The sequence below is a fragment of the Malus domestica genome, chromosome 08 (assembly GCF_042453785.1).
Source record: "Malus domestica chromosome 08, GDT2T_hap1".
Lineage (NCBI taxonomy): Eukaryota > Viridiplantae > Streptophyta > Magnoliopsida > Rosales > Rosaceae > Malus > Malus domestica.
In genome coordinates, this window is record NC_091668.1 from 20,283,411 (window position 1) to 20,308,117 (window position 24,707).

Sequence of the window (24,707 nt, forward strand, 5' to 3'; positions counted from 1 at the left end):
CAATAGTACAACTCATTTCCTCCATACAAACGTCGTTTAAAGCCCAAATTCGATGTATTTCGAATCAAACATCATATTCTCTAAATCTCATTGATATGAAACTTGTACAAAATCCTAGCAATCTAATCATATGTAAATCTTTACTTTAATATTTCAGAAATCGTTCTCCAATCATCAAATAGGCTTCAAAGCCCTCAAATCATGCAAGAACAAGCTTGAAATTGAAAATTTGACTCTAATTAGCCATAAACCCCAATTTGAACGAATTATTCAAATTTAAGTAATAATCCTCAAAATTTACCTTCAAACGTTGAATTCAATTCACTGAGCATGTAAGCAAAAACAGTTCATCAATTAAATTTCCAGTTCGAAAAATGCTACGAACTCGTGGTCTCACCTACTTTCAACCTATCACCTCAAAATAATCATTGCTCTCATGTAAAATTATAACTCATTTAAAATGAATCATAAATTGTAAAAATCAAATACACTTCGAAATTCATAACAACACTTTATAAGTACTTTAAAAATTTAGGTCTCACACAAAGAACTTTGCTTAAGATTCACTGGGAGCGGACAAGCAATCCAATCTGAGAAAGTCACCCCAGACTACAATGCGCATATTGAAGATTTCAACAGGGCAAATCATGGAACAAGTCTTTTTTTTGTTGTCTTATTTTTTGCAAGTTATCTCAAGAGCCAGGCCACTATCTCAAATCTGATAAATGCACGGGTAAGCTCGGAGCAAAGGATTCCTCATGAAAGTGTAACCAGCGAGAGGTTTTCAGACAGTCAAATCGTTTCGTTCTCTCACCATTGCAGTACAGTAAACTTTTCTTCGCTGATAATTTGGAGGGGATGCCTGTTGTTCTATAAGCGGGGATTCCTCCTTTTTGAGGAAGTATTTCTGTTTCTCATCTCTTTGGTTAGTTGATTTTACTCCCTTTTTTCTTCTTATCCCTCGGCGTTTCCTCAATTTCGAAGGTCCCTTCTCATCTCTCTCTCAACGTTTTGCTTTAATCGTTCTTTTCCCTTTTCTTTTTTTCTTTTTTTCTTTTAACAGGAGACGGCATCATCTCCCTGGAACCTACGAGCTTGGTTTGGGTTCCGACGTCAATCCGCCAATTCCAGCGACGTCCAGTTGGTCTCAAACCATTCTTCATAATCTAAGGTACCTTCTAGACCTACTGCATGGCAAAATTTGCTTCAATTTTGTGATTTAATATAATTGGGTTTTACTAAATTTATCATGAATTTGTAGAGTTTTACGTTTAAGGTCCTGGTTTTGGAGAATTATTCATTAAATTTTTGGCTTCTTTAGTTTCGCTGATCAAAGAAAAATGATCTAGGTTTTAGTTTAGGGAATTTTCAGCAAGTTACCAATTTTTTTGTACTATTGTTTCCAAATAAAATTTTGTGGTCCCCTATAGCTTCTGATGTGTGATCCAGTTGTGGACCATTCTGTGAATTCTGATAAGTTAGGAGGCCAGTCTCCCCCTATTCAGTTTGTGAATTCTTCCATTATATTTATGGGTTTGGTATTGGTTTTTGATTTTGTCTAGAGGTGGCCTTCATCTATTGTATTTTCTGACAATTTCAACTTCCAGTGATGCCAAATGGATGGTTATATACTCAACAACTTAAGCTTTTTTATTAATAGCTGCGTGGCTGGGTTTTTATTAACAGTTTATCCATGAATGTGAACAATCAAGCTTTTTGTAAATTAGAATTGGCTAATTTTTTTTAAGAATTTGTTTTTACTGGCCATTTTAGTTCGTCTTCGTATAAGTACATAGCATAAGCATGTAGAATGTCATGTCTATGTGTCGTAGGATTTGCATAAGAATTACGGAGTGGGAGCATGTTGCGATGGTGTAAATGCAACTTTGTATTTTGTTTGTGTGTAAAACTTAGTCCAGTTGGTGATTGTTTTCCCATTCTTTTCAACTTCAGTGTTTGAGTAGCATAGATTGTTGAGGAATTCAACAAAAAGTTTTCCAGATAAAGCCCGCTTTCTTGTTTCCAAGGTTCGTGCATATTTCTCCATTTTTTCAATGTTTAATTTTTTTTAGTTACATATTTTTTTCTGGTTTAAATTATTGTATTTCAAGGCCAACTTTGTTATATTAACTCTGAAATTTGAACACAAGTTTCTAAAATATAATGTTCTTTGGAACTTTCCATATTTCTGATTACACACTGCATTGCTTAAGGTTTTTTAAATTTAAGGCCACAATGTTTGCATGCCCGCAATCATGTGAATTGAGACTAAAACTGATGCAAAGTTTGATGACATCAATTCAAAGATTTAAATTAGTTTTCTAACATTAGTCACTTTGTAAAAAGAAAAGAAAAAAGAGCATCTCTTTCAGGAATTATATTTGACGTGCATCTTAGAATACATACAGTTCTCAGTTTTCTGTCTTCCTTTATTCTTTTATTTTTTGCGTGTGTGTGTGTATTTGTCTATGTATATACACAGATCTCGGATACTGTGAATCTAAGTTAGGCTGATAATGTTAACATGCATCTCATACTCCTTTGTGCAGAGAAGAGATAATCATTACAAGGAACTCAATCCAACACTTTTATTACTTTTAAAAGCATCCTGTGAACCCTGAGCTGAAGTAAGTCCTCAATTTTCATGTACTTTTTATTTATTGATGTCTAGATGGTTGTTAACCATTAGATTGCCTAATGTGTATAATTGTGTTGTTTCTGATGTTGATATAATTCCTTTTAGTTCCCAGCAAGACGAACCATGGTGTGTTTGTATTAATGGTATTGAGTATAATTGGAGGAAACTGCTTGTTTAATGTGTTCATCATGTTGTGGGATTTTAAAGTAGAAACCACTTGCTTTGAATCTTTTGGAAGAAATTAGCTTTGTAAAGTAATAAAACAAGGACATTTCAGGAGGAATATTTTCCCATCCTTTCTGACTTGGCCTAGCCCGGTTGCCCTATGCGACTAGCGCTTCAAAGGGCAAAACTTTTGTCGTAGTTTGTTGACCTAAGGGGCCTTTAGTCTTTTGATTAGAGTCGGGGTTGCGAGAGAGCAGAGTGTACTGCGCTGCTATAGTTGCGACTGTTGTCCTAGTCAACAAGGTTGAAACTTCCAGGAAAAAACTTGGAATTGGGAGGGCGATCCTCCCAGCAAACTGACCGTACTCCAAGCCGACACAGGTGAACAAGTAGAGTATACTAGGGCGCTTGAGAGAACCTTGGTATTTTTCTTCTTGTTTCTGTGAGTGTAATATTTTTGTATTGATTTACTGATATCTACAAATATCCTTTAATTTTCAAAACTGTTTTCGCTCTTCTGTCCATTGAGGATATGGACAAAGTTAATATCTCCTATGTTACATTCAATTATTTGCCAATTCCTTTACTGTTGTTCCAGTATTTTTCTATTTTCGAAGGCTCTGAATTGCTAATGAATATACCTTTTTTTATGTTCAGAATTTTGGGGTCATTGGCGGAACAACTTTTGTTGCTTTACATTTTGATGTATATAATTTGCTTTACTTTGGTTTCAGTTTCTTCAGGTAGGTACAGACTGGATATGCGTTTGCTATATGCGAACTATCTTTTGTATGTACATATAAAATCTTATGTCGAGATGGAATGCTTTTTTGTTAACAGTTGCATGGCTGGCTTTTTTATTAACAGTTTATCCATGAATGTGAACTATCAAGCTTTTTGTTAATTAGAATTGGCTAATTCTTTTATTAAGAATTTGTTTTTACTCAGCGGTGTTAGTTCTTCATATAAGTACATAGCATGAGTATGTAGAATGTCATGTCTGCGTGTCGTATTACTTGCATGAGAATTACAGAGTGACACCATGTTGTGATGGTGTAAATGCAAATTTGTATTTGGTTTGTGTGTAAAACTTAGTCCACTTGGTGAATGTTTTCCCGTTCTTTTTAGCTTCAGTGTTTGAGTGGCGTAGATTGTTACATTAACTCTGAAATTTGGACACTTGCTTTGAATTATGCTATTTCAAGGCCGACTTTGTTATATTAACTCTGAAATTTCGACACAAGTTTCTCAAGTATAATGTTATTTGGAACTTTCCACATTTCTGAGTAAGAACTGCATTGATTATGGTTTTTTAAATTTAAGACAGCGATGTTTGCATGCCCTCAATCATATGTGAATTGAGGCCAAAATGGATACAAAGTTTGATGAGATCAATTCAAGATTTAAATTAGTTTTCTAATCAGATTAGTCACTTTGTAAAAAGAAAAGAAAGAAGAGCATCTCTTTCATCAATTATATTTCACATGCATCTTAGTATGCAAACAGTTCTCAGTTTTCTGTCTTCCCTTATTCTTTTATTTTGTGTGTGTGTGTGTATTTAACTATTTATTTATGTATATACACAGATATTGGATACTGTAAATCTAAGTTAGGCTGATAATTTTAACATGCATCTCATACTCCTTTGTGCAGAGATGATATAATCATTACAAGGAACTCAATCCATCAACACTTTTATTACTCTTAAATGCATCCTGTGAACCTTGAGCTGAAGTAAGTCCTCAATTTTAATGTACTTTTTATTTGTTGATGTCTAGGTATTTACATGGTCTTTAACGATTAGATCACCTAATGTGTATAACTGTGTTGTTTCTGATTTTGGTATAAATTCTGTTTAGTTCCCAGCAAGATGAACCATGGCGTGTTTGTATTAATGGTATTGAGTATAATTGGAGAAACTGGTTGTTCAATGTGTACATCATGTTGTGGGATTTTAAAGTCGAAACCACTTGCTTTGAATCTTTTGGAAGAAATTAGCTTTGTAAAGTAATAAAACAATGACATTTCAGGAGGAATGGGATAATCTGTGTATTTTGATTACTGGGTTATGAACCTTATGTCATCAAAGTGTTTTTGACTTGGCCTGGCCCGGTCGCCTTATGTGACCAGCGTTTCAAAAGGCAAAACTCTCATCGTAGTTTGGCGTCCTAAGGGGCCTTTAGTCTTTTGATTAGACTAGGGGTCACGAGAGAGCAGAGCGTACATCCCCGCTATTGTCGTGAGTCTTTATATAGTCGCGACTAGTGTCATAGTCAAGAAGGTTGAACTTCCAGGAAAAAAATTGGAATTGGGAGGGCGAACTGGCCGTACCCCAAACAGACGCCGGTGAACAAGTAGAGTACACTAGGGTGCTTGAGAGAAACATGTCGAACAAGTGTGGTGAAATGGCCTCCTAACTTGTAGAGTAGGGGTGCTCTCCTATGTTTTGATTAGGAAAGCGGCACATACTGGAGGGTAGTGACTGCTTATTAAAAGCACAGGACTCTGCTATGCGGTAACATGATGTATAGTTTGACACCTGCCCGGTGCTAGAAGGTCGGAAGTAGAAGTGTTAAAAGCTTTGAATGGAAGCCCCGGTAAACGTCGACAGTAACTCTAACTGCCCCGCTGTCTCTGACTTGGACCCAGTGAAATTGAATTCTCTGTGAAGATGCGGAGTACCTATGGGTAGACTGTAAGACCCCGTCCACCTTTACTATAGCTTCGCAGTGACAACCTTGATCGAATGTGTAGGATAGATGGGAGGTGGTGGCACACAGCCTATTGTTGCTGTTTTGGCTGCTGGGTAATCTAAGTCCTGATCATGGAGAGGGATTATCCTGCAAATGCTAAGGTAATCACTGCCTGATTGGATAATTTGGACTTTGATGGAGATATCTACTACTTTGTGGAATAGTAAGTTCTAAGTAATCAGATAGTATACATGTGTGTGTACGTATATCTCTGTGTGTACGTATTTTAGGAAAAGTTTATTGGGTTATATGCATTTTTAGCATTGAATATCTTTTTGAGTTTTGTTTCGTATGCTCATGTAAAGCATTGTTTTGATTTGTTCTTTTTTCTATTCTATCTGTTCTCGTGTTCGTTGGTTCTCAATTTTGGTCTGTTCTTATGCTCATGTAAAGCACTGTGTTGATTATTGTGGTTAAACAAGATTCTGTAGTGTAACTGTACTGCTATGTTGAAGATATGATTAAGTTTTTCTTTTAATTACTGGGTTTTTTGTTTCTGGGTTTTGATGGTGCAATCTGGGTTTTTGAATTTGTCTAAACAGAAAGGTAATTTCTGGGCATTCTTGGTATTTCTCTTCTTGTTGTTGTGTTGTTTCCCTTCTGTTTATCCCTTACGCGGAACAATTTCATACCTTTTCTATCATAGTGTCCGTTGTTTGTTTGTTTCCTCTGGTCCTTGCTTTTATGGTTTCTTAGTTGTTAGTTTGTATCGTGGTACTCATTGTTTTAGTTGTGTACTCTATTGTTTACCATGGGTGAAATATTAGAGAATATGTCAAGTAGCAAGTGAAAGCAGCCCATTGCTTCTCTTAAATTGGTTTCTTTTACCTTTTTTTTTTTTTGTACTTTTTGGAGTGATTAAAAAGTGATCTCCGAATTTGTCTTGAATCTATGATTTGAAGGCTCTTTGTGATCAACAAAATGAAATCAAAATCAAAACAAAAGTCAATGATCCTTGGAGATATTTGGGCGGATCCAAAGTTCTCGATTCGAATTTCAAAGTCGGTTCAACAATGTCCACTCCTAGGACGATCTGACCAGTCACTTGCATTTAGTACACAAAGAAGTGACTTTATTGTGGCTACTAACCAAGCCACGGAAAGACCTTTATCACCTTCCCATTCTAACATTGAAGAAACTGTTGGATTCAACTCAAGTTTTTGATCGTTGGTGCAACAATCATGTCGTCCAAAAGATCCGTCTATATATTAGGTTCGTATTCATTAATGGTTAAGATATCATCGTTGTTTATTTGTTTTTTCTGAAATGATGTTAATTGTGACCTTTATCTTTCCTACGAAAGGCATGTTGTTGACATATTGTACCAGATAGAGGTTGGAGACCATAAACGTGGCTATTTGAGTAGCGCTGACATAGCTCTCGTACAAGGACGAGTTGCGGTCCTGGTTAGTCCTAAGATAGGACCATTCCCTGAATATAAGCAAAGCAACAATTCAAGGAGTTGATAATTGAGGTACTGGGGGCTGACACAAGTGACAAACCTGAGTTAGCGTCTTTCTACAAGTGGATTGATGAACGGTGAGTGACCTTCTAAATGCACTTTCTGTTCTTTTATTATTTTAATTGTTTTGAATCAAGTAACAATGTTCCTTCTTTTTCCTTTGTGGAGTAAAATATCATTTGAATACTCTGCATGCACCCCCTTATCCAGTCTCCAAAGGAGCGATTGTATATGATGGCGGAGGGTCCATTATATCTGGACAAAAGTTTTCATCGTAAGCATGATGAGGGCTGGGGGATATGTATAGGAACTTTATACAGATGTGGTATTAATCGAGGATGTAGTAAAAGGGGTTACAGGATTTGAGGACGTCTTCTACTATGAAGGAGACACTTGGTTTAAGGACGAGTGAGGATCCGAACGAGCGGTACGAGAAAAACGATCTTGGGGTTTTGAAGTTTGCCATAAATGCTGTCATACACGTAAACAAATGCCTAGCGGAAGCGGGTGAAAAAAGAATGGTATGCAGGTTAATTAAAGATGCTTAGATTGTTAATTTGTTTGATATAATTGGTTTTACAACCCTTGGTTCTATCAAAACTTTTTGCATGGGGAAGAAGTAGTGGAACGAATGCCCTCTTCGATGTTCCCAAAGCATGTCACCAATTTATACAACTTTCTTGCTCATTATCATATTGGGGTGAAAGTCTTATTTGAAATGAGGTAAGACTTATTAACTGCATAAAAACTAAGAAAGAAAACCCACATGTTTTAGTCCCAAGTTCCAACCTTTGGATAAGCCACCCTTCTGTCTCTCTCTCTCACTTTACATTTTAATCTGTTTGGAAAGTTTCTTAACTATCATGAGATGGGGGTGAAATTAATGTATGTGTTTTTTGTTTGTTTTCTTTTTTTCAAAGCCTCAAAAGCATAAAGATCCAATGTTGCAGGTGTCCCAAGATTAAAGAACTCTGAGACTCTTATGGATAGAAGATTCCGATGTTTGTCATTAGTATTATGTTGGACACTTTGCGTTTCCTATATGGGAAAGCCAAAGTTTCTTAAGAAATGCCAAAATAACATATAGGAAACGCAAAGTGTCCAACGTAATACTAATGAAAAAATCAGAATCTTCTATCCATAAGAGTCTCGGAGTTCTTTAATCTTGGGACACCTGCAACATTAGGTCTGTATGCTTTTTAGGCTCTGAAAAAAAAAAACAAACAAAAAACACATACATGAATTTCACCCCATCTAATGATAGTCAAGAAACTTTCCAAACAGATTAAAATGTAAGGTTCAGGAGAGGAGACAAAAAGGTGGCTTATTCAAATGCTGGAACTTGGGACTAAAAGATGTGGGTTTTCTTAGTTTTTATGCAGTTAATAGGTCTTACCTCCTTTCAAATAAGAATTTCACCCCAATCTGATAATGAGCAAGAAAGTTGTATAAATTGGTGACATGCTTCGGGAACATCGAAGAGAGCATTCGTTCTACTTCTCCTCCTGCAAAAAGTTTTGATAGAACAAGGGTTGTAAAATCAATTATATCAAACAAATTAACAATCTAAGCATCTTTATGTTAAAAGTAACCTGCATACCATTCTTTTTCACCCGTTTCCGCTAGGCGTTCGTTTATGTGTATCACAGCATTTCTGGCAAACTTCAAAACCCCATGATCGTTTTTCTCATACCGCTCGTTCGGATCCTCACTCTTGTCCTTAAACCAAGTGTCTCCTTTGTAGTATTAGACGTCCTCAAATCCCGTAACCCCTTTTACTACATCCTCAATTAATACCACATCTGTATAAAGTTCCCTATACTTATCCCCCAATCCTCATGATGCTTACGATGAAAACTTTTGTCCATGTATAATGGACCCTTCGCCATCAAATACAATCACTCCTTTGGAGACCAGATAAGGGGGTGCATCCAGAGGAATTCAAATGATATTTTACTTCACAAAGGAAAAAGAAGGAACATTGTTACTTGATTCAAAACAACAACAACAACAACAACAAAGCCTTTTCCCACTAAGTGGGGTCGGCTATATGAATCCTAGAACGCCATTGCGCTCGGTTTTGTGTCATGTCATCCGTTAGATCCAAGTACTCTAAGTCTTTTCTTAGTCTCTTCCAAAGTTTTCCTAGGTCTTCCTCTACCCCTTCGGCCCTGAACCTCTGTCCCGTAGTCACATCTTCGAACCGGAGCGTCAGTCGGCCTTCTTTGCACATGTCCAAATCACCGGAGCCGATTTTCTCTCATCTTTCCTACAATTTCGGCTACTCCTACTTTACCTCGGATATCCTCATTCCCAATCTTATCCTTTCTCGTGTGCCCACACATCGCACGAAGCATCCTCATCTCCGCTACACCCATTTTGTGTACGTGTTGATGCTTCACCGCCCAACATTCTGTGCCATACAACATCGCTGGCCTTATTGCCGTCCTATAAAATTTTCCCTTGAGCTTAAGTGGCCTACGACGGTCACACAACACGCCGGATGCGCTCTTACACTTCATCCATCCAGCTCGTATTCTATGGTTGAGATTTCCATCTAATTCTCCGTTCTCTTGCAAGATAGATCCTAGGTAGCGAAAACGGTCGCTTTTTGTGATCTTCGCTAGATTGCTTCGGTCATTAGTGTGAATAAGTATATAAATGGATAGAGATAGGAAAGCAAACACAAGATGTACGTGGTTCACCCAGATTGGCTACGTCCACGGAATAGAAGAGTTCTCATTAATTGTGACGGGTTTACACAAGTACATAGGTTCAAGCTCTCCTTTAGTGAGTACAAGTGAATGATTTAGTACAAATGACATTAGGAAATATTGTGGGAGAATGATCTCGTAATCACGAAACTTCTAAGTATCGGAGTGTGGTGTCGTCTTGACTTGCCTTATCTGTCTCATAGGTAGATGTGGCATCTTCTCTGGAAGTACTTTTCCTCCATCTAGGGGTGGTATCTTTAACTGGTGGAGATGCACAAGGTAATGTATCAATTTCACTTGAAGCTTACTTGTAGTTTCAGGCTTGGTCAAGCGCGATACAAACCATGTAGTAGGAGTCCCCCAAGTCGCCGAGCTAGGGGGTCTGCTGAAAGAGGTGACAGACAAGGTAAGCAATCAGAGCTCCGACTGATTGTTCACCTTCTCCCCATCTTGCAACAGCATGAAGGATAAAGAGAAGAAAAATGAGAAGAGATGATATGAGATACTTTTGCTTTTGAAGAAGTAACTTTCCACAGGCTTATTCTTGAACTGAGCTGGAGGGTTTTCTGGTTTCCTCCAGAGTATAAGGCCGACTGAAGAATTTGAGGGTCAAAACAAGTCCATCAAATCTAGAGTACGTTCCACCCTGCTGATATGGGATACTTTTGCTTTTGACAGAGTAATGGATGTATCGGCACGTGTGCTGTTACGCTTGTCTCCACATGCTTCCTTGTATCCTTCGCACTTGCCCTATCTGTTCCTCAAGCAGATGCGGAATCTTCCCTGGAAACATAAGATGTTGAAGATGAGTACTCGAGAGCAATGCCAGGTAAGTAATCAGGTAAGGGGTTCCAGGCAGTCAGTTCTTGGCTGGAAGCTTGATTCCAAGTGCTGACTGATTGCTCTCTTTCTCCTTGTCTTGCAGGTAAAAACAAGGCCAAAGGAAAAGACAGGGAAAAAGCATGATATGGGATACTCTTGCTTTTAACCCTGATGATATGAGATATTCTTGCTCTAGTATAGCTTGTTTGCAGAGGTATTATCGGGGGGAAAGAAAGCTGAATATTTTGAAAGGCTTCGTTGGGAGTGCCCTCTCAGATATGATGAAGGGTTGAGCATTTTTGCAGGTCTGCCTGTCCGTTGGGGATGGAGGTCGACATATATAGGCGTCTCCCTAACAACAAGTAGTAATGCTATTCCTTTACCCTGCTTGGTCATAGCACGGTAGTGGGAGCTGTCAGTTTCACATGTTTTAACTCTGTCAGAGCACTTTGAAAAAGTGGTCTGTGGTATCTGGCTCTCGAGATTCGGAGAACGATGCCTCTTCGATTTTTGAGAAAGCAATCATGCTGGGGGTCTGGCTCTCGAGATTCGGAGAGCAGTGTCTCTTCGATTTTTGAGGAAGTAATCATGTTGGGAGTCTGGCTCTCGAGATTCGGAGGGCGGTGCCTCTTCGATTTTGGAGCAAGCAATCTTGTTGGGAGTGTTGTCTCGAATTTGAGTAAAGGTTGGGCATGTTTGCTAGTCTACCTTGCCACGAAGCACAAAGGTTGACACACAGGGACTTTCCAATTATCCAGCAATGGTACTGTTCCTTTACCCTCTCTTCGATTTTGAGAAAGTAGTCATGTTGGGAGTCTGGCTCTCGAGATTCGGAGGACGGTGCCTCTTCGATTTTGGAGCAAGCAATCTTGTTGGGAGTGTTTTCTCGAATGTGAGTAAAGATTGGGCATGTTTGCTAGTCTACCTTGCCACGAAGCACAGAGGTTGACACACAGGGACTTTCCAATTATCCAGCAGTGGTACTGTTCCTTTACCCTTGTGGGTAATAATATGGTAGCTAGACCTTCAAAATTTATGTGTCTAAACTTTGTTAGTGCTGTTTCTTTGCTATTCTTTTACCTGTCTTGGTCAGAGCGATGTAGTGGGAGCTGCAAGCTTCACGTGCTCAACTTTGGCAGAGAACTTTGGCAAAGTTATCTGTGGTACCCATGAGCTATTGTTGCGTGTGGGAAGTGGGTAATTGAACAGTAAGATTCATGTGCTTTCTACTTCACCAGAAATCTTCGACAGAATGCCTATAATTTCTGCAAAGCTGAGTGTGCGTGTGACAGGTGCTGACAAGGCTAGAAAAGTAGGTGCCTCTTCGATTTCTGAGATCGGCCCTCGTGGTCTCTGAGCAGCCCAGCTTTTGAGAAAGCGAGCGCCTCTTCGATTGATTCGGAGAACGATGCCTCATCGATTTTTGAGAAAGCAATCATGCTGGGGGTCTGGCTCTCGAAGATTCGGGGAGCAATGTCTCTTCGATTTTTGAGAAAGTAATCATGTTGGGAGTCTGGCTCTCGAGATTCGGAAGGCGGTGCCTCTTCGATTTTGGAGCAAGCAATCTTGTTGGGAGTGTTTTCTCGAATGTGAGTAAAGGTTGGGCATGTTTGCTAGTCTACCTTGCCACGAAGCACAGAGGTTGACACACAGGGACTTTCCAATTATCCAGCAATGGTACTGTTCCTTTACCCTCTCTTCGATTTTTAATAAAGTAGTCATGTTGGGAGTCTGGCTCTTGAGATTCGGAGGACGGTGCCTCTTCGATTTTGGAGCAAGCAATCTTATTGGGAGTGTTTTCTCGAATGTGAGTAAAGATTGGGCATGTTTGCTAGTCTACCTTGCCACGAAGCACAGAGGTTGACACACAGGGACTTTCCAATTATCCAGCAGTGGTACTGTTCCTTTACCCTTGTGGGTAATAATATGGTAGCTAGACCTTCAAAATTTATGGGTCTAAACTTTGTTAGTGCTGTTTCTTTGCTATTCTTTTACCCTTCTTGGTCAGAGCGATGTAGTGGGAGCTGCAAGCTTCACGTGCTCAACTTTGGCAGAGAACTTTGGCAAAGTTATCTGTGGTACCCATGAGCTATTGTTGGGTGTGGGAAGTGGGTGATTGAACAGTAAGATTCATGTGTTTTCTACTTCCCCAGAAGTCTTCGACAGAATGCCCATAATTTCCGCAAAGCTGAGTGTGCGTGTGACAGGTGCTGACAAGGCTGGAAAAGTAGGTGCCTCTTCGATTTCTGAGATCGGCCCTCGTGGTCTCTGGGGAGCCCAGCTTTTGAGAAAGCGAGCGCCTCTTCGATTTTTGAGATCGGCCTTCGTGGTCTCTGAGCAGCCCAACTTTTGAGAAAGCAAAAGGCTCTTCGATTTCTGAGATCAACCCTCGTGATCTCTAAGCAGCTCAGCTTTTGAGAAAGCAAACGCCTCTTCGATTTCTGAGCAGGCGCCTCTTCGATTTCTGAAGCTCCGTCGAGTGCAGATTTTTATAGGGGCTGGCATTAAGTTCTAAAGCACACTTGAATCTCCACCAGTAGAAGCTTCATTCTTGCACTTCTAAGATCTTGATTTGTCCGACCTCTTCTCTCTTCAACACCTTTGAAAATGTCTGGCCCCTCCGACCGTCGTTTTGACTTGAACCTTGTTGAAGAGGCAGCCCCGCCTTCTCCAGACAACATATGGCGCCCATCCTTTGTCTCCCCTACTGGTCCTCTTACCGTTGGGGATTCCGTGATGAAGAATGATATGACCGCTGCGGTGGTGGCCAGGAACCTTCTCACTCCCAAAGATAACAGACTACTTTCCAAACGGTCTGATGAGTTAGCTGTTAAGGATTCGTTGGCTCTCAGTGTTCAGTGTGCAGGTTCTGTGTGTAATATGGCCCAACGCCTATTTGCTCGAACCCGCCAAGTTGAATCATTGGCGGCTGAAGTGATGAGTCTCAAACAGGAGATTAGAGGGCTCAAGCATGAGAATAAACAGTTGCACCGGCTCGCACATGACTATGCTACAAACATGAAGAGGAAGCTTGACCAGATGAAGGAAACTGATGGTCAGGTTTTACTTGATCATCAGAGATTTGTGAGTTTGTTCCAAAGGCATTTATTGCCTTCGTCTTCTGGGGCTGTACCGCGTAATGAAGCTCCAAATGATCAACCTCTGATGCCTCCTCCTTCTAGGGTTCTGTCCAGTACTGAGGCTCCAAATGATCCCCCTCCGGTGCCTTCTCTTTCTGGGGCTCTACCAACTGCTGAGACTTCTCCTAAGCAACCTTTGTGAAGGCTCCCTCTTGTGTGTTTATTTTGACTCATGTATATGTACATATTTGTAGCTTATCGGGGATATCAATAAATAAGCTTTCCTTCATTTCAACGTATTGTGTTAAATACACCAAAGCCTTCTTCGCTAAGTTCTTTGAATTTTCTTTTGTTGAAGCTTGTATGTTGAAGCTTTCTGAGTGGAGCATGTAGGTTGGGGTAGTGTTCCCTTAATTTTCCGAGTGAGGAAAACTTCTCGGTTGGAGACTTGGAAAATCCAAGTCACTGAGTGGGATCGGCTATATGAATCTTAGAACGCCATTGTGCTCGATCCTGTGTCATGTCCTTCGTTAGATCCAAGTACTCTAAGTCTTTTCTTAGAGTCTCTTCCAAAGTTTTCCTAGGTCTTCCTCTACCCCTTCGGCCCTGAACCTCTGTCCCATAGTCGCATCTTCTAATCGGAGCGTCAGTAGGCCTTCTTTGCACATGTCCAAACCACCGTAACCGATTTTCTCTCATCTTTCCTTCAATTTCGGCTACTCCTACTTTACCCCGGATATCCTCATTCCTAATCTTATCCTTTCTCGTGTGCCCACACATCCAACGAAGCATCCTCATCTCCGCTACACCCATTTTGTGTACGTGTTGATGTTTCACCGCCCAACATTCTGTGCCATACAGCATCGCCGGCCTTATTGCCGTCCTATAAAATTTTCCCTTGAGCTTCAGTGGCATACGGCGGTCACACAACACGCCGGATGCACTCTTCCACTTCATCCATCCAGCTTGTATTCTATGGTTTAGATCTCCATCTAATTCTCCGTTCTTTTGCAAGATAGATCCTAGGTAACGAAAACGGTCGCTCTTTGGTATTTCTTGATCTCCAATCCTCACCCCTAACTCGTTTTGGCCTCCATTTGCACTGAACTTGCACTCCATATATTCTGTCTTTGATCGGCTTAGGCGAAGACCTTTAGATTCCAACACTTCTCTCCAAAGGTTAAGCTTTGCATTTACCCCTTCCTGAGTTTCATCTATCAACACTATATCGTCTGCGAAAAGCATACACCAAGGAATATCATCTTGAATATGTCCTGTTAACTCATCCATTACCAACGCAAAAAGGTAAGGACTTAAGGATGAGCCTTGATGTAATCCTACAGTTATGGGAAAGCTTTCGGTTTGTCCTTCATGAGTTCTTACGGCAGTCTTTGCTCCTTCGTACATATCCTTTATAGCTTGGATATATGCTACTCGTACTCCTTTCTTCTCTAAAATCCTCCAAAGAATGTCTCTTGGGACCCTATCATACGCTTTTTCCAAATCTATAAAGACCATGTGTAAATCCTTTTTCCCATCTCTATATCTTTCCATCAATCTTCGTAAGAGATAGATTGCCTCCATGGTTGAGCGCCCTGGCATGAACCCGAATTGGTTGTCCGAAGCCCGTGTCTCTTGCCTCAATCTATGCTCAATGACTCTCTCCCAGAGCTTCATTGTATGACTCATTAGCTTAATACCCCTATAGTTCATGCAATTTTGTACGTCGCCCTTATTCTTGTAGATAGGCACCAAAGTGCTCGTTCGCCACTCATTTGGCATCTTCTTCGTTTTCAAAATCCTATTGAAAAGGTCAGTGAGCCATGTTATACCTGTCTCTCCCAAAAGTTTCCACACTTCGATTGGTATATCGTCTGGGCCTATTGCTTTTTTATGCTTCATCTTCTTCAAAGCTACAACCACTTCTTCCTTCCGGATTCGACGATAAAAAGAGTAGTTTCTACACTCTTCTGAGTTACTCAACTCCCCTAAAGAAGCACTCATTTCATGTCCTTCATTGAAAAGATTATGAAAATAACCTCTCCATCTGTCTTTAACCGCGTTCTCTGTAGCAAGAACCTTTCCATCCTCATCCTTGATGCACCTCACTTGGTTTAGGTCCCTTGTCTTCTTTTCCCTTGCTCTAGATAGTTTATAGATATCCAACTCTCCTTCTTTGGTATCTAGTCGTTTATACATATCGTCGTAAGCCGCTAACTTAGCTTCTCTGACAGCTTTCTTCGCCTCTTGCTTCGCTTTTCTATACCTTTCACCATTTTCATCGGTCCTCTCCTTGTATAAGGCTTTACAACATTCCTTCTTAGCCTTCACCTTCGTTTGTACCTCCTCATTCCACCACCAAGATTCCTTTTGGTGTGGGGCAAAGCCCTTGGACTCTCCTAATACCTCTTTTGCTACTTTTCGGATACAACTAGCCATGGAATCCCACATTTGGCTAGCTTCCCCCTCTCTATCCCACACACATTGGGTGATTACCTTCTCTTTGAAAATTGCTTGTTTTTCTTCTTTTAGATTCCACCATCTAGTCCTTGGGCACTTCCAAGTCTTGTTCTTTTGTCTTACTCTTTTGATATGTACATCCATCACCAACAAGCGATGTTGATTAGCCACGCTCTCTCCTGGTATAACTTTGCAATCCTTACAAGTTATACGATCCCCTTTCCTCATTAGAAGAAAATCTATTTGTGTTTTTGACGACCCACTCTTGTAGGTGATCACATGTTCTTCTCTCTTCTTAAAGAAGGTGTTGGCTAAGAAGAGATCATATGCCATTGCAAAATCCAAGATAGCTTCCCCATCCTCGTTTCTCTCCCCAAAACCATGGCCACCATGAAAACCTCCATAGTTGCCTGTCTCCCTGCCCACGTGTCCATTTAAATCTCCTCCTATAAATAACTTCTCCGTCTGAGCAATTCCTTGCACCAAGTCTCCAAGATCTTCCCAAAATTTCTCCTTCGAACTCGTATCCAACCCTACTTGAGGTGCGTACGCACTAATCACATTGATAAGTTCTTGTCCTATTACAATCTTGATTGCCATGATTCTATCTCCTACCCTCTTGACATCTACAACATCTTGTACCAAGGTCTTGTCCACGATGATGCCAACACCGTCTCTCGTTCTATTTGTGCCCGAATACCAAAGTTTAAACCCTGAGTTTTCTAGATCCTTTGCCTTACTACCAACCCACTTGTAGAAAGTGCATTTAGAAGGTCACTCACCGTTCATCAATCCACTTGTAGAAGGACGCCAACTCAGGTTTGTCACTTGTGTCAGGCCCCAGTACCTCAATTATCAACTCCTTGAATTGTTGCTTATATTCAGGAAATTGTCTTATCTTAGGACTAACCAGGACCTCAGCTCGTCCTTATACGAGAGCTATGTCAGCACTGCTCAAATAGCCACGTTTATGGCCTCCATCTGGTACAATATGTCAACAACATGCCTTCCGTAGGAATGAGAAAGGTCACAATTAACATCATTTCAAAAAGAAAAAAAACAACAATGATATCTTAACCATTAATGAACACAAACCTAATATATAGACGGATCTTTTGGACGACACGATTGTTGCACTAACGATCAGAAACTTGAGTTGAATCCAACAGTTTCTTCAATGTTAGAATGGGAAGGTGATGAAGTTCTTTCCGTGGCTCGGTTAGTAGCCACAATAAAGTCACTTCTTTGTGCACTAAATGCAAGTGACTGGTCAGATCGTCCTAGGAGTGGACATTGTTGAACCGACTTTGGAATTCAAATAGAGAACTTTGGATCCGCCCAAATATCTCCAAGGATCATTGCCTTTTGATTTCATTTTGTTGATGACAAAGGTGGACAGGGTCTTACAGTCTACCCGTAGGTACTCCGCATCTTCACGGAGAATTCAATTTCACCGGGTCCATGTCAGAGACAGCGGGGCAGTTAGAGATACTGTTGACATTTACCGGGGCTTCCATTCAAAGCTTCTAACACTTCTGCTTCTGACCTTCCAGCACCGGGCAGGTGTCAGACTATACATCGTGGTACCACAGAGTCCTCTGTTTTTAATAAGCAGTCACTACCCCCAGGTATGTGCCGCTTGCCTAATCAAAACATAGGAGACCACCCCTCCTCCAGAAGTTACGGGGCCATTTCGCCGCACTCCTTCGACATGTTTCTCTCAAGCACCCTAATATACTCTACTTGTTCACCTGCATCTGTTTGGGGTATGGCCAGTTCTCCTTCCCAATTCCAATTTTTTTTCCTGGAAGTTTCAACCTTGTTGACTATGAAAATAGTCGCGACTATAAAAAGACTCGCGATAATAGCAAGGCGGTACACTCTGCTCTCTCGTGACCCCTAGTCTAATCAAAAGACTAAAGGCCCCTTAGGACACCACACTACGATGAGAGTTTTTCCTTTTGAAGCGCTAGTCGCATAGGGCCATGTTATGTGGGATAGTTGAAACACACAACAATGATTGATTGGGTTGGAATACAGTGAGACTAGCATCCTAGTTGTAGATATGTTGCGTGATGATTTGTCTTCTATATATGAACTGAAATTCACGAAGTTTGATACTGTAAGTTTGAACAGAAATTATGTTAAATTGATAAAAGTGAATGGAAATTGGTTTCAATACTGATTATTGGATCGAAAAAATTATTAGGTGTGCTGGATTTAGGTTGGTTTAAAGAGCATTTTGTGATTTGTTTGGTACTGAGATTTAATCTAGTTGGTAGGCCCTTGCATTGGCTTTTTGTTGGTATTGTTAAACCGTGTGGAGTTACTGAAAAAGTAAAGGAAATTAGATGATGGCAATGAAAGTGAATGTGTGTAAGAGGCAGGAGATATTCGGGATCGGGGCTCCTCACAGAAACAGGCACAGTGAGAGTGGCAGCATCCACTTGTTTCCTTGAGAGGGCATTCAGCTCCAATCCTATGGGTTCTGGGGTCGTGACCTTGTTGCATCCAAAACAATTTCGCCTGTTTCTCCCTTGCTTGAGGAAATCATATCTCCTCTTTCCAGTGATGCGATCATACATGAGGACAAAAAGAAAGTGAGCTTTTAGGTTGATACCTCTTATTGTATATAATCTTCATTAGAGATAGAGATCCTTGACCATGTATAGGAGATTTGGTTTGCTTTTTCATTGATCACGAAAGTAACAAAGTCAAACATGTTTGAGTTTTCCCCCATCTTGGTTGGATCATGCTAGTAACATTAAGTTATTGTGTTTGTACATGCAGGACAATACGATAAGGTTGCCAAAATTCTTGGAGTACAGTTCATGCATGGTTCATTTAGTTGTGTTTGGCAGTCTCCAGGGTAACACACTTGACTTTGCTTCTTAGTGTATACCAAAGTGCATTTTATTTGAATCGCAATATATATGGAGTTTGTAGCTGTTGCCTTCGTTTGACAAGATTTGGATCTTCGGATGCTTGTGGAAGAAAACACTAGCCATATTATATTGTGAAACACTCGAGAACAACAAAAATACTTCCTTTCGAAAATCTTTGATCATGCTCTTGCAGGTTGGGATTCTGTTTGTCTTCTTGACAAAACTGAATGTCATTGTAACCAATGGCGAAGCCACATTAAGGGTTATCCTGGGCTATAGCCCAGGTAGTTTTCAGTGAAAAATAAAAGGCTTATTATATTAACATTTCACAAATTGTTGAATAAACCCCACATACTTAATACACCTCATATTTGCTTTTTCAATGAAAAATTATCTTAATACACCCCACATACTTTCCCAGAATACCTTCACATTCTTAATATACACCTTACATTTTCTACATGCACTCCATATTTTCTATACACCCCACAATTCTCAAATCTTATAAAACTTTTAATTTGGACAAAAAATGCCGACTGGAATTTTGACAAAAGATGTCGCCTGAGATTTAAAACATGTGGGTTGTATTCAATTGCACAATTAAAACCCATGTCGTCTGTTTTTAATATTTGGTGGTAATTTTAGGTGTTTAATTTTTCATATAATCCCTGTGATCCCTAAAAGATGAATACGACCATAGAAGCTTGAATAACGCAACAAAAGCAAGATTAAATAATTATTAATGACGTCAAAATCACTAAAACAATAAAGAATATGAAGTCTTACCTCATATGAAGATTTCGAAACATCGATTTTGTGTTTCATTCATCAAAAATAATTTTTCTCAATCAACATGTTTGTAGTTTCATTGGTTAGGGCTTTGTTCAACAATGAAGGGTCGAAGGGATTTTCATAGTTGAAGAAGATAAATAATACGTTAAAAGTGATTTGAGGTGTATTTAGAATATTTTTTTTAAAACCTAATAATGTCAAAATTGTCCTTGCATAGTAGGGTAAATAAATCATTTAATATGGGGTGCATTCAACATTTTGTGGGGTATTAATATAAAAAGTCAAATAAAATTTTACATGTAATTTTTATTAATTTTTTAATATAACCCACCATATATTTAGTTACTCATCCAAATTCTCTCAATTTGATTATATAAAATTATATAGTACAGCTTACAAACCATATTTTTTTCTTACATCCTTTTTCTAATCACTTCTTGTACCTGTACAAGTTTGGATTTGTTTAAATTTTAACACGTATTTGTTTAATAACGAAAATTCTTTGCTCATTTTGTGAAAATTTTATTAAGCTAACTGATACTGTGAAAAATACATCATGTTATATATTTCTTTCATATTAGGAAACCTACTTGTCAAGTAGAGTATTTGACACACACCATTGTACAGATCTTAACGAGATATTTGCCGCAAAAGTTGTTTGGTCCTGGAGTTGTTAATGAACAAGCAACCAAACCATTGTCTACCTTGATCTTCCTTTTAATATGGTCTTAACGAGATATCTGCCGCAAAAGTTTTTTGGTCCTGGAGTTGTTGATGAACAAGCAACCAAACCATTGTCTACCTTGATCTTCCTCCTAATATGGTCTCTCTCTCTCTCTCTCTCTCTCTCTCTCTCACATGCACAAATGTACTAGTCCCCTTTATTTGGCAGTGATTTATCGATAAACATGTTTCTGTAAAGTTGCACAAATGTACTAGTCCCCTTTATTTGGCAGTGATTTATCGATAAACATGTTTCTGTAAAGTTGTTAATCATGAATGTTAGGAGGGACTTGTACTACACATGATCAAGTTCCGTAGTACCTATGTTTTCATAGGTTTTTCTCTTCATCTTTTCATTTCTGAAGTCATATTTCTTGGGTAGTAATATAGAAAATGTTGGATGATGTTTCAGTGGAAACTTTGTTTCTAATGCATTCTTGTAGGTTGGTTCTTTCTTGATGGGGTGGTTGGGTGTTGTTTTCGAAGGAGATATATCCTATACGTCCGATTATTTGCCATTGGATTGTCAGCCGGTTACATAGGAAGCCTTACAACTTTCAGCTGTTGGAAGCAGAAAATGCTTGAACTCAGTGCTGAAGGCCATTGGGTGTTCGCTCTGCTCGGTTTTCTAATAGGTAATATGTCATTCTAAAGAATTTCTGCAGTAGAAATATAGCTAGCTATGCCAAGCATGATGTTTCATTTCATTGAATCTAGCTGGTTTCAGCTTTGATGCCTATTGTCACATCCCAGTTCCGGCTCCGCCGTAGCACGATATTGTCTGCTTTGGGCCTCGGCCATGCCCTCACGGTTTTGTTTCTAGGAACTCAATCGAGAACTTCCCAGTGGGTCATCCATCCTAAGATTGCTCTCGTCCGAACTCGCTTAACTTCGGAGTTCCGATAGAATCCGAAACCAATGAGTTCCCAAAAAGTCTCATGCTATAGGGAGGGGAGCCTGTACATATAAGGCACATCACTCCCTCTCTATTTGTCGATATGGGATCTTACAATCCACCCCACTTAAGGGGAACCCGGCATCCTCATCGATGCAGCCGCACCGAATGGCAGAGTGGCTCTGATACCATTCTGTCACGTCCTAGTATTGGCTATACGGTAGCACGATATTGTTCGCTTTGGGCCCCAACCACACCCTCATGGTTTTATTTCTAGAAACTCACGCGATAACTTCCCAGTGGATCACTCATCCTACGATTGCTCTTGTCCGAACTCACTTAACTTTGGAGTTCCGATGGAATCCAAAGTCAGTGAGTTCCCAAAAGGCCTCGTGCTTATAAGGCACATCACCCTTTTTCTGTTGGTCGATGTGGGATCTTACACCTATTATCCATGGATTAACCTACGTTAATATGAATGATCATATTATAAGGGATAAAATCTGAGCATCAGATCACTTTGACATATACATATTACAAGGATAAAAACCGAATAGCATTTTCCAACTCATATCTAACAGCTCCACTAGAAATGCAATTAACATGAGTTTTAGAGTTCAAAAGAAAAGCAACACAAATGCCTGACAATTGGAAAATTTCTTATCTTTTCTTGCGGATTTTTATCACAAATGATCCTGAAATTGACTCTCATCATCAAGATGGTCCTTGAAATTGAAAATCAATCAATGTAGTCCTTAAAAATAAGTGTTGCAAATCAATGTGATCATTCCGTCACAATTCTGTTAAAAATTCTGTTAAGTGCTGATGTGGTATATAAATGGGCCGCATAAGTCTTTTTTTCCCACAAATGGTCTTTGAAATTAACCCACGACATCAAAATAGTCATTGAAACTGGCATGCGACATCAAAATGTTCCCAAATGTAGTCATTTTGTCACAATTTTGTTAAATTTTTTGTTATGGGCTGATATGACACATAAATGGGTCACATAAGTCTAATTAAATTTAAAAAAAAATTACAAATAGGTTTAATAATTTAATAGTTAATAAAAAAGTTGCCATCCCAAAACCTAGTTCTGCAATCACCTTTGAATTCACATTCCTCTACCTCCTTCAATGTCTATTCTCTAAATAAAAAAATCTCAATATACCCATCTTTACACACTTCGACACGCTTCACTGAACTGAACCTGGATCGAGATTAGCTTTGATGACGGCTTAGCCGATTGGCAACGACTTCTGGGACATCATCGTTAACATTTAGGCAACCAACATCCTCATAACTTAATCTTGGAGAGCTTGTTTGGCGCTTCCCTGATGGTCTGGTGAAGCAAAGAACATCGAGGTATGCCTTGAGATAATGAGGTTATGACCGAGGTGCGTCTATTGTTGGTTGGAAACTATTTTCAACCCCTTCTTTAGACCTTGGTTAAGCCCTGTGCCCTTGATAATTCATGAAAGAGATATTTCTTCGAAGTAAGCCCTACTATAAGAAAAAAAAATTCCATTGTGCAAAAAGGTATTTAGACAACTTTTAAATTAATTATTAAACCCACATCAACACATAACAATTTTTTTTTTTTACAAAATTGTGGCAGAATGATCATATTGATTTGAGACACTTATTTTCAAAAACTACCTTGGTCGATTTTCAATTTCAACGACCATCTTGATGGTCTGGATCAATTTCAGGAATCATTTGTGATAAAAATCTGTAAATTTTGTGGGGCCCATTTATATGCCACATCAGCACTTAATGAAATTTTGAACTGAATTATGACGGAAGGACCACATTGATTTGCAACACTTATTTTCAGGGACTACATTGATTGATTTTCAATTGCAAGGATTATCTTGATGGTGAAAGTCAATTTCAGGATCCATTTATAATAAAAACCCTTTTCTTGCAGAAGCATAAATTTCCAAACTTTTTCAGTGCAATACAACATAAACACGGGGCATACCAGCGGTCACTATTTAATCCTACCAATAAACTATGTTTGGTTGCAAAGATAAGAAAAGAAATTATAAACTCAATCCAAAATCATACAGAAATGATAGAAGCCTCGAACGTTTAGAAAATGCTTTGAGGTGTTCGAAAATGGTTGAAGTAATTGAATAGGAGGATCACTATGACTATAGCCCTTGGTAAATTTACAAAAGATGAAAATGATTTATTTGATATTATGGATGACTGGTTACGAGGGACAACTTCATTTTTGTAGGTGTATCTATTTTAGTTACCATGAATCATACATACATATAAGCAATACGAATATTATAGTAAATAATTATATGTGAATCTCAATCATTTATTATATTGCCTCGTAGTCTGATGACAAAAATTAAATCCTGATCCAATCCTATAGAAAAACTTTCTTCGTAACCAAACAGAATGTAAGGCTACATACATACATATATGTAGGATTAGATAATGGTATCCTGATTGGGCAGAAGTTGTTGAACCGATTGCCACCTAAATAAGATTACATGCACGTAGTAAAATCATGCCACCTACAACGTCAACTTCAAAATATTAACATAACAAATGGGCTTTAAAATAACGGGTTAAAGAAATAGTGGGATAGACTGATAGTTAAAACTGGGGCAAAATATTGATACAAACGTAATAGTGAGTCTCACTAGCTGAAAATATTAAAATACGGGCTCTCGCAATTGATTAAATGGAATCCCACAAAAAAAAAAAAAAAAAAAATAGTCCTTTTCTTCTTTCTCTTTCAACAAGCACGGAGCTCGGTTAAAAATTACGCGCGTCACAACTAAGTCGCTAAAAATATGTAAAAAGAATTATGAAAAATAAAAAGACGGTGGCACCACTATGACTCCTCAGATGGTTACCCATCCTAATACTACTCTTGTCTAAACACGCTTAACTTCAGACTTCTGATGAGACTGATACATGTGAATTGGTTTGGTAGCATCAATTAATTTATGACTCGTAATTATATATAACCATTTATTTGACCATGCCCCACGACCCCATAACCTTATGCACGTGCAAATCGCCCCCGTCTTTCTTCACATGAGAACCTTTAGATATTATTATTCAATTAATCGTCCGTCGTTAGATTGCAATGGCACCCACACCAAGCTAAATCGATTAAATGAAATCCAAAAATAAAATAAATAGTCCTTTTCATTTTTCTCTTTCAACTCCCAAGCATGGAGTTTAGTCGAAAACGACCCGCGTCACAAGTAAGTCGCTAAATATACGCAAAAAAAATTATGAAAAATAAAATGGAGAAGAGGGGATACAACACGAGGACTTCTCAGAAGG

The 24,707-nt window shown here is 39.1% G+C and overlaps 1 protein-coding gene across 50 annotated transcripts; it reads left to right on the forward strand.

The window, feature by feature from the left end:
- The first annotated feature begins 393 nt into the window (after window positions 1–393).
- Window positions 394–21,302, forward strand: LOC103428513 (uncharacterized). 50 transcript variants are annotated; one of them, XR_011583912.1, is made up of 8 exons: window positions 431–925; window positions 1,064–1,171; window positions 1,954–2,027; window positions 2,550–2,627; window positions 3,461–3,546; window positions 4,457–4,537; window positions 18,885–18,963; window positions 20,399–20,726. XR_011583912.1 is itself a non-coding variant. In XM_070827195.1 (4 exons), exons 1-4 carry the CDS (start codon window positions 5,628–5,630, stop codon window positions 21,225–21,227), a joined length of 354 nt encoding a protein of 117 aa, XP_070683296.1. In that variant the 5' UTR covers window positions 5,487–5,627; the 3' UTR covers window positions 21,228–21,302. The 50 variants fall into 50 exon arrangements, 1 of the variants encoding a protein (XP_070683296.1); XR_011583919.1 differs by lacking the exon at window positions 20,399–20,726 and adding an exon at window positions 18,446–18,694 and having other exon boundaries at window positions 18,885–19,151; XR_011583921.1 differs by lacking the exon at window positions 20,399–20,726 and adding an exon at window positions 18,476–18,694 and having other exon boundaries at window positions 18,885–19,151.
- The last annotated feature ends 3,405 nt before the right edge of the window (window positions 21,303–24,707 follow it).